Source organism: Mytilus edulis, chromosome 10 (assembly GCF_963676685.1).
Source record: "Mytilus edulis chromosome 10, xbMytEdul2.2, whole genome shotgun sequence".
In the NCBI taxonomy this organism is placed as follows: Eukaryota; Metazoa; Mollusca; class Bivalvia; order Mytilida; family Mytilidae; genus Mytilus; species Mytilus edulis.
Genome location: NC_092353.1, coordinates 795495 through 807119, shown reverse-complemented (window position 1 = coordinate 807119; position 11625 = coordinate 795495). Strand labels below are relative to the sequence as shown.

Below are 11625 nucleotides of genomic sequence, written 5' to 3'. Positions count from 1 at the left end.
CACAGAGATACAGGAAGGACAAGATAGAATACCTACACCATCAATTTTGTCATTGTAACCATATCATGTCAAAGTTTTCAAATTGCCAAATCCAGTTTTTTTTTACCTGCATGACCTGTCCACCAGAGACCAAATAATGTTGATGTAAACAACTAAACATTATAGGATTAAACACATTTTTTCTAGAGGTTATTGATGTGTAAACCCGGGCGGTTAACTCACAAACTGAATAAAAGATCCTTATAATTCTTCAGCCAAACATTCGAGATTATTTATTTACATTATTACTTTGATGGCTACAATATGTACCATCAGAAGCACAATGACGTGTCGTTACTAAGGAGTACGCCGCCATCTTGGCTTTCAAAAAAATTAAATGTTCGATAAATTCAGCAGAATCTAAAATGAACTAGCACCTCCTTCAAAAACTTCATTTTAATTAGATACTATCCGATTTTGAAGCGTGAACAAGTAAGGAAAAAATCTTCCATCTGAAAGTTTTTAATCGCATGACGTCGTGTTTTGCCATGACGTAAATTTGCCAAATCATTCGTGAAATTTCCCGAATTTTATTTGAATTCTATTTTTTATACATTTTCGAACCTTTAGTGCATTTATTTTATTTCTTTATTTTTGGTTATATATGCATAAGAATAGAAACAACTGTTATGCAATTGTTTTATAATATAAACTTGCTGAAAATCCCAGTATACCTGCAAGAATGTGTATTGCGCATGAATAGATTACAAAAGAAGTTTCAGAAACATGGTTTTTCGAAGTGTAAACCAAGAGAAAAATTCTACTTGACCAATCCAATTCAAGTATTTACAGATATGCAAATGATATAAGAATTATAGACAGATGAAAGATACCAAAGAGATATTCAAAATCATAAGTCGCAAAACAAACCAACAATGCCATGACAAAAACATAAAACTATTCAATATAACAGCAGTGTAAACATGGTAAAAGAAGTAACTTGTTAACATCCAATGGTGCTGTTTAAAAAAAAACTGTTGATATTATTTCAATGCATATCTCACTATGACAAGTATAATTTTGTTGATTTCAAATCTTTCTTTTTGTTTCTATATTGTAATTAAGTCTCTTTACAGAAACAGTTGCCATGCAAAAGATTTTCTTTGTTTTACAAGTAAGCCAGAAAAAGCACTTAAGTAAGTTTTAGTCACATTCTTAATTCAGAAAAAGATCTATCGTGTTTATAATGTCAATAACAGTGAGATGAAACATTCCTTAATATTAAAGTATTACATGTTTTAGTTAATCAGTTATAAATAGATAATTGTACAACATACACACATGGCTATATATATTGTATCAGTAATTACAAATAAATCAACACAGTTTTATCTGATGATACATGTATACATACATAACAAAACAGACTAGATACATCATTTCAAAAGATTTACTTTACTTAATGCTCTGAGGAGTGCATATTTATTATGGATTATTTTCAAAGAATCCTCCTTTTTGTATGTATGGGTTTTAAAAGAGAAGACATTTATAATGTCCTACAGTACATTTGAACCATATAAAACAATAGATTCTATAACTATAATCCTTTGTCAGTTGTGCTATGTACACCAAAAAACTAATGAAATGCAAATATTCTATAATCCTGACTTCATATTATTTTTTTAATACATAGACCCTATTGCATGTATATAAAGCCCCTGTCTAGTTTTATTCATATCATTTATTAAATCTTTAGATGCATACATTTTTTTATAGCTATTGTTTTATATGGTTCAAAAGTACTGTAGGACATTATAAATGTCTTCTCTTTTAAATCCCATATATAAAAAAGGAGAATTCTTTGAAAATCAGATAATGATTAGAATTATAACTGAACAACAAACATTAAACTTGTCAAAATAAAATACAGATTAGATACATCATTGCACAGAATTAACTGTACTAGAAGCTCTGAGGAATACACATTCATTTTGTAGCATTATCATAGGACATTGAATTCTATATAGAAAAAAAACTCATTTTGTAAGCGTAATTTCATTCCACCCTGTTTTCATTCCAGTTAACTGTTTTTCACTAGAGAATATTGGATGTTAATAGTGTGAAAGCGTTGATCTTGATATCATAGTTTTGTTTATATTAGACCGGTTCATAGATTACATAAATAAATGGGTTAGAATGAGAATAGTTATCCAGAAACCAGTTTGATTAATAGTACATGTATTGACATAGAATTTGAAGATATGATTCTATATCGAAGTCTTCCAAATCGCAAATGCACAGAAAAACTTCGGCAATCAAGTATATGTGTAACACTCCCAAACGTGTCCTTCCCCCCAAACGTGTCCGATTCCCCAAAACGTGTCTATTCTCCCCAAACGTGTCCGTAATATTCAATATTCCCCAAACGTGTCCGATTTCAGAACCCCCAAACGTGTCCGATAACTGTTATTCGCCAAAACGTGTCCAATATTTTACGCCAGAACGTCTCACGTCTTTTAACGCAAATACATGGATGTCCTAAATGAAATCGATAACGTTTACGGCAATTCTATTACGAGGGAATTCATGAAGTAGCCATTTATTAGCATTACTTTGTTCAATGTCGATTTTGTAAAATTAATCTGTATCATATGAATTAAATTTTGACTGAAATTGCTTATTGTCCAGTTGCAAGTATTTTATGCTCATTTATAGTGAACATATACAAAAAATTAAAGGTAGTTGAATTAATTTGTAAATTATTTGTGTATTATAAACTCCGGTGATGTCTTTTATATCAGTTCGACGGCGATCGTTCAGCAAAATTTACTTCCATTTATTCAACAGTTCTGATATTTGAAAAGCTCATCAAATCATAAACTGTTATTCAGTTTAAAAAAAGGTTTCGAGCATCACTTAAGACACAATGTTAACATAACGTCAAATGGCAAATATTTCATGCATTATTTGATTGACATCATCTTAAAATTTAGATAGGTTCCACACAAGTATTATTATACCGGGAGCCAGTCCAAATTTGTCAACACTGGTACATGTATCAAGCAGTACTTTGCTAGTGAACAAATGTATCCTGTGGAATTGTTTAGTAAAAACTCCCTGGACGATATGACAAGCTACAAATATTACAATAAAGGAGATATCGTTGATTACAGAATCAATCCTGCTATGAACAAAAGGATATGGACACGTTTGGGAGTTAGTTGAAAAATGGACACGTTTGGGGGCCCATACATGTTTTGCAGTTCAGTGACGTCGATGTGGACACGTTTGGGGGAATCGAAGACGTTTTAGGGGAAGGACACGTTTCTGAGTGTTACATATATATATATATGAATATTACAATTAGTGACAATTTAAAAGCATATGGGTAGATGGATGAGAAAAAAATATGGAAATATAATTTGTAAATAAAACATTATATTGTGTATATTCATGTGTTCAAAGGGAGTACTAAAACACCTCACCAATGAATGAATCTTAAATATTTGTGTAATAAATTCTGGTTCAAAGTAACTAGTGCAATTACTCCAGGAACAAGATCACTAGTGTAATACGCTACTGGTTCAAAACATTTGTATAGACATTCCGTGGATGAAAAACACTAGTTCACTTTGTACTTTTTTTTACATAAATTATCTATGCAAGTTTTAGTTTATTCAAATTGCCCCAACAAATACCAAGCCACATTTTTTATGTAATTCACCTTAAAAAATCCCTCTTTAGAATCTCATCAAGAGTGGTGAATGTTTTTACACTGGACTCAGATTAAAACCCTAGCGACTTTGTATTGGTGGATAAAAAACACTAAAAATGTTCATCCTCGGGATAATGTACACTGGTGGAATCAAACCACTGTTACGGTTTTAGTTTGTTACCCCGATTTCGTTTTTTGTCCATGCATTTATGAGTTTGAACAGTTTTAGACATTAGAAAATGCCTGTACCAAGTCAGGAATATGACAGTTGTTATCCATTCGTTTGATGTGTTTGGACTTTTGATTTTGCCTTTTGATTATGGATTTTCCTTTTTGAATTTTCCTCGGAGTTCATTATTTTTGTGTTTTTACTTTATACTACTGTTGCCTTTATTTACAATTTCAGTGGACTTTACTGTATAGTCCTTGTTTGACATTAACCAACATCTAGTTTTATTTATATGATAAATAATCAAATGTTTAAACTAATGAAAATATCTAATCTCATATATACATTTTGTAAGTTGTAAGTTATTATTGATTAATCGATGAAAGAGAGCTGAATATATATGTTTTCAATATGGCAATGTCCCTACCACAAGAACAATGTCCAGTACAATGTCAGCTGTGTGAAGGAGACCCTAAGTGAAATGGAAGTGTCTCCACTTTGAATTATTGATGTGTAGTAAGTGTAAGGATAAAGTACATTCAAAATTCAAGTCGGAAAAAGACCATAGAATTGTTGACATAAAAGAAGTGGGCAAACAAGGCATGGATGTGCACCAACAAGGCAAGAAAGTGGACAAAATAGACAACAAAAAGATGTCTATCTTTGGTCAACCAAAATCTGGAGTAAGCAGTTCTGAAACTGATGTTAAACTTACAAACACAAAACAATACCAGATCAAAATGAGTACCATAAATTTTTTGGCAGTATCCCTGGATGGTTTATTATGGATTGGTGATGGAGATGAGACGGAGGGTTTCCATCCCTTTACATCACATACAGCCCTACAGAAGGTTAAGCTTGTAGGAGACAAGATGAAGGTCATATCCAGTTTTAATATGAGGGTATATGATATAGCTGTTACCCCTTCCAATGATATTCTACTGGCTACAGGGGAACTAGGACTGAAGCAGGTCAAGGCTGGATCTAATAAAGTCATATATTCTACATACTGTGAAGAACTAACCAATCTCAAAAGAGTTCATGTGACCAAAGATGGCCGAGTTATAGTCGGTGGATATGCATGGGTTGATGTTATTGATACAGATGGTAGTCATCTGACAAGGTATATAAGAGATAAGAACAATAGACCAATATTTGAAAGAAATATTTGGTCTATAACCAGTACCCTGAATGGAAATATTTTTGTGGTACAAATATGTCCTAATCCAAGAGTAGTTGTATTAGGTAACGGAGATGTCATCAATAAGTACACCGGACATCCTCTCATCAACTGTGACATCACGTTCGACCCAGAGACAGTAATCACCACACCAATGGACAATGTTATTGTAGCTGACAATGGCAGTAATACATTACACATATTAGACAACAAAGGTCATCTACTGACTACATACAAAACTCCAGAGATAGGTATATATAATCCAAGATCTCTAGCCATCACTATGGAAGGAAACTTTGCAGTGTTATATATAGGATGTGATATGTCAAATGAAGAAAGTTCTGACACTGGAAAGCTGTATAAAATGAACATTATAGGATGTTAAACCAGTGCTGTCAAAAAAAATGTAGAAATTCTTTAACTGTAAATCAAACACAACAAGATAAAAATGAAACATGAAATATGATCTTCCGTTAAAAAATTAGCTGTATATAAGTGAGACACTTTACATGGATATATATATATATATAAATTTATCTGTGTGTATACTATTATTAAATGTTGTGATAAGTATTACTTTAATTCTTTCAGTATTATACAATGTTTATTACACTTCCAAGTACCATTATTGGTAATAAAAAAAAAAAAAAAAAAAGTATTATGAATATAATTAGGTTATAACTGATACAAAACTAAATAGCAAACAAGAATAATTAAGTATGGGGTATTATTGCCAAAGAGGTAAGAGGGAGGCGAAGGAAACAAAAGGGACATTCAAACTCATTAGTTGAAAAAAATAAAACTGTCAAATAAAGGCAACAGTAGTATACCGCTGTTCAAAACTCATAAATCCATGGACAAAAAACAAAATCGGGGTAACAAACTAAAACCGAGGGAAACGCATTAAATATAAGAGGAGAACAACGACACAACACCGAAACGGACCAAGCAACAGACAAAACACCACGAGAATAACAAATATAACATGAAAACCAAATACATGAATTTGGGATAGACAAGTACCGTGCCACGTCTTATCTCAAAAATAAGAGAGAACACAAACGACTCAAACTTAAAATGCAACACACACAGAAACGAATAATAATATAACAATGGCCATCTTTCTGACTCGGTACAGGACACTTTTAAAGGGGAATAAAAGTGGTGGTTGAACCTGGTTTTGTGGCATGCCAAACCTCGCACTTTAATGGCAAAGTTAAATATAACATTGAAATGACAACATAATATTACAGGACTACAATACAAATAAATAGGAGAACATATTAGACAAAGACAAACATGATTAATAGATAACAAAAAGCATCAGGTTTAAAATTCAATACGCCAAAAACGCGCCTTGTCCACTCAAGACTCACCAGTGACGCCCAGATATAAAAGATCGAAAGTGAAAAAAGTACAAAGTTGTACAGCACTGAAGATCAAAAGTTGAAAAGGTTTCGCCAAATACGGCATTGTTTTTATGCCCGGGATAAGAACATTCTTATTAAATAGAACAATTCATGCTATTGCAAACAGTAAATGTATCAAATGAATATAAAAGAGATATACAAAAAGAAACTGAAGCATTAACCAATTACAATCATGTTTTGCAGAACATAGAGGATATATAGAGAATCATAGACTGAGCAACAGGAACCCCACCAAAAACTTTGGGAGATCTCAGGTGCTCGTGAAGAGTATGTAGATCCTAACCCTCATGTGGCACTCATATTTGTATTATATATGAATCGGGAACTAGAACAGATGCAAACAGGAACTCTTGGCTTGAAGTCATCAACATTGAGATTCTGCAAAACATGATTGTAATTGAAAATTTAAGTTGCAATTGATTTGGTAAACAGTTACTATCAGCCTTACAACGCTACTCAGCAGCCCTTTCTGAGGTTCCGTCGCCGTGAGGCGACCCCATACGACACCTGTTTCGAGTGTCATCAAACTGGCCACTTCAAGAGGAACTGCCCAAAAGCAACAAACAAACCAACTTTTGGAAACTTGTCAAAGTGAAAAGATACAAGATGAGTATATTTCTTTTGTTGACAATTTAATGATATTTGGTCATATTAATTTTCTCTTTCAACATGTTAAATATTTTGATAATATAGATTTTTCAAAAATCGCTAAAGGAGTAAGATAAAGCTTATTTGAACATATAGAGTTTTGGAAACACATTGGGGCCAACAAATTTGTGTTGGACACCATTGAAAAGTGTTATATAATTCCATTTATGAAACAACCCCCTCCAATGAAATTTCGGAACAATAAATCTGCTTTAAAAAATAGTTTGTTTGTAAATGAAGCGATAACTGAGCTAATTAGTAATGGCTGTATTCTAGAAGTACCATGTCAACCATTCGTCGTTAATCCTCTCAGTGTTGCTACACAAAAGACTGGTAAAAAGCGTTTGATTTTAGATTTAAGTGAATTGAATTTCTATGTTTTGAAAAACAAGGTAAAATTTGAAGATTGGAAAATTGCAATGGAATTCTTCCAAAAAGATCATTTTCTAATTAAGTTTGATTTAAAATCAGGACATTTTTATTTGGACATCTGTTAAGAACAACAAACATATTTATTTTTTTCCTGGAATAACAAGTTTTACTGCTTTTCTGTAATAGCTTTTTGTTTAAGTAGCGCCCCCTATATATTCACTAAATGTTTGAGACCAATGGTAAAGTATTGGCGAGAAAATGGTGTTAATATTATTCTTTATCTGGACGATGGATTAGGCATGGATGAAGGTTATAAAAATTGTAAAGAAACTTCTGAATTTGTAAAGTCATCACTTAAACTGGCTGGATTTATTGTCAATGAAGAAAAATCTATTTTTTAACCAGTTCAGTGTTTAGAATGGTTAGGATTGATTATGGATTCTAAAGATTTTACTTTAAAGGTGCCAGAGCGCAGAATTAAAGACACTAAAGATTCTCTTGATATTATACTATTTCAAATTTGAACGCACGTATGCTGGCTCAATTTGCCGGAAGAATTATATCAATGTCACCAGTTATGGGTAATGTCACAAATTTAATGACGAGGCACATATATTTCGCGATAGAAAACAGAAAAACGTGGGATTCAAAACTATATTTAGTATATGAAAAATGTGTATTAGCTGAATTGACATTTTGGCAGGAAAACTTGTTGGAGCTTAATGAGAAGCGTTTATTGAATGATTCTTTACCGAGAATTATGATATATTCAGATGTTAGTAATGTAGCTTTAGGTGCATATACTGTTGAATCAAATGAAAAGAGTTTTCTTTATATGTTGAATGAAAATGAGAAAATTGATGACTGGCAAATCTCTTTTCAGTTTTTTACTTCGATGAATGAAATTTGGGGTCCATACACAATCGATAGATTTGCTAATTTTTATAATACAAAACTGAAAAGATTCAACTGAAAATTTTGGAATCCAGGAAGCACTGCTATTGACGCTTTCGCTCAAAATTGGACAATGGAAAATAATTGGATGGTTCCTCCGATAAGTATAGTGGCTAAAAGTATTAAACATCTCATTCTCTGTAGAGCTGAGGGAATATTGATCGTTCCAAAATGGCCTTCATCGGCATTTTGGTCTTTGATTTTTAATAGAAGATTGGAATTTCAATCTTACGTTATAGAAGTTCTTGATTTTTCATCAGGTCAGAATATATTTATTCACGGACAGTATAAAAACTCCATTTTTTGGTACCAAGCACTTTAAGTCTGATATACTGGCAATTAAATTGAAAGCGACTTAATGATGTTCGAGTTTATTTGTACATATTGTTAAATGTTTACAATATGTGAAATTTGCATTGTATTGCAAATTTGGTTCTGACACGGCTATGTATGTTGATATAGCAAGGTCTAGTGAATACATGTAGTAAGATGTATGACACGGCTATGTATGTTGATATAGCAAGGTCTAGTAAATAGTACGATGTATATGAGATATTTAAAAAAAAAAAAAAAAAAAACAAAAATTTATAATATTATTATTTGTTTATTTTATTTATACGTTTTGCAGATGTTTTTAGTACTAGTCATTGGTCTAATGATAAAATACCACAGAATGAAGCTCTTAGCAATCTGCAAAATGTCTTCCAGATTATTGTTTAAATTCTAGAGCTGATAATACTAGAAAGAAATACAGGTATGCATTTAATAGCTTTTGTAAATGGTGTCATCTATTTAATATAAAGCCTTTACCAGCATCAGATTATAATGTCTCATTATATTTGATTCACTTACGAAAAAATTATAATTCTTCTGCAAAGATAGATGAAGCATATTATGCCATTCAATGGACACACAAATTAGCTGGATATGTAAATCCTTGTGAATCTTTTCTTTGTACTTCCGTAAAAGAAGGTACACAAAGGTCAATCGGTCATCACATTGTAAACAAGAAGGAACCAATAACTCCTCATATTCTTAATCAACTGGTTTTGAAATACGGCAATACAAATAGTACTTTAAACCATAGAAGAATAGCATGTATGCGTCTCGTTAGCTATGCCGGATTTTTAAGATTTTCAGAATTAGTTAATTTAAAAAGGTCAGATGTTTCATTTCATTCATTATATATGTCTTTATTCATCGAAAAAAGCAAAACGGACCTGTCAACAAAGAGCAGGAACTCATGTTTTTATTTCCAAAACATATTCGGTTACCTGTCCAGTCCAAATGTTAGAGACATACTTGAACCAAGCGAACATTAAACACGATTCTATAGAATTCATATTTAGATCAGTTGTATATCGTAAAAAGACTAACACGTACGTGCTAAGGATCATGCGCCTTTGTCTTATACAAGAGCCAGAGAAGTACTGTTAGAGGCTTTAGAATCTTTGGGATTAGACAAATCAAAATTTGGTTAGCATAGTTTAAGAGCAGGTGGAGCAACAGCTGCGGCTGCTGCTGGTATTCAAGATAGAATATTTAAGAAACACGGTAGATGGTCTTCAAATACAGTAAAAGACGGATATGTGCGTGAAAATATTTCTGAAAAACTACTCGTTACTAAGAATCTTGGCTTGTAATTTTCATACCACTTTTTTCTTATCTACTTTGTCATTTCGAAAGTGTGCTACTCACAAGGAGAGCTCATTCCTATTGTATACATGTGTTGAGTTATATTGACTAAATAATTTAATATGTTTGGTTAAGCTTGGCGAATAAGAACATAAATATATTTATTACTAGTATCGGAAGCACATGACTTGTCTGTGTTTGTTTATGTTCAACACGTCTTGATGAGCACATGGTTGCATACCAGGTTTGTTATTGTATGATTTGATTGGCTATTGTATGTCGCAATGCAGGTATTCTACCCGTTCATATGAGGGCAGGATCGTGATTCTCGTGCAGAATCTCATTATAAATATAAGATATTTTTATAACCAGTTATTCGACGTTCTGCCTTTACATATTAGCATACCTTACGTTTCGTTATACACATCCCCCACCCACCCCACCCATTTTGATAGATTTAAGTTTAATGATGTGACAAGATATATTGTAATAATAATGTACTTATTGTGTTTTGTAGATTGTTGTTGATTTTGATTTTTAGTGGGATGAAGTCCCGATACGGTGTTTTGTTGTATTGAGAAAATTGTGTGATTTGCTTGGATGAGTAATTCGATGCAGATGGACGTTTAAATGACTATTGCAATATAAATATATATGAAATGGTTTTGTTGTTTGAAAAAAAAAGTAAAAGTGTGCTACTCACAAGGAGAGCTCATTCCTATTGTATACATGTGTTGAGTTTTATTGACTATATAATTTATGTTCGGTTAAGCTTGGCGAATTAGAACATAATGAAGGATATTACCCGAGTTGATGACATGAAGGTATTTTGTTGAAGGAAAGTTTTAATAGAAAGGATCTTTTCTTCTTTTCATTTTTTCCTACATCTTGGAGTAGTGTTGAAAATGTTCATCACATTCACAGAGCTGCAGGAAGGATGAGATAGAATACCTACACCATCAATTTTGTCATTGCAACCATATAATGTCAAAGTATTCAATTGCCAAATCCAGTATTTTTTTTAACCTGTCCACCAGATACCAAATAATGTGTGGATGTAAACAACTAAACATCATGAGACAGATGAAAGATACCAAAGAGTTATTCAAAATCATCAGTCGAAACAAACCAACAATGACATAGCAAAAAACATAAAACTATTCAATACAACAGCAGTGTAAAAGAAGTAACTTGTATACATACAATGGTGTTGTTTTAAAAAAAATGTTGAAACTATATTTTTACAATGCATATCTCACTATGACAAGTCAAATTTTGTTGATTTGAAATCTTTTTTGTTTTGTTTCTATATTGAAATGAAGTCTGTTTACAGAAACAGTTGTCATGCAAACGTTTTTCTTTTTTTACAAATAAGCCAGAAAAAAAGCACTTTAGAAGTTTTAGTCAATTCTTTAATTCATAAAAAAATCTATCATTATCATAGTGTCAATAATAGGAAGACGATTAATTCACTCACATTTGAAAGAATTACATGTTTTAGTTAATCAGTTATAAATAGACAACTGTACAACATACAAAAATG

The 11625-nt window shown here is 32.0% G+C and overlaps 1 protein-coding gene across 1 annotated transcript; it reads left to right on the top strand.

Annotated features, from left to right (window-relative positions):
* Positions 1-4372: 4372 nt before the first annotated feature.
* LOC139492137 (uncharacterized) lies at positions 4373-5428 on the top strand. Its single transcript, XM_071280277.1, has one exon. It carries the CDS (start codon positions 4373-4375, stop codon positions 5426-5428), a length of 1056 nt encoding a protein of 351 aa, XP_071136378.1.
* The last annotated feature ends 6197 nt before the right edge of the window (positions 5429-11625 follow it).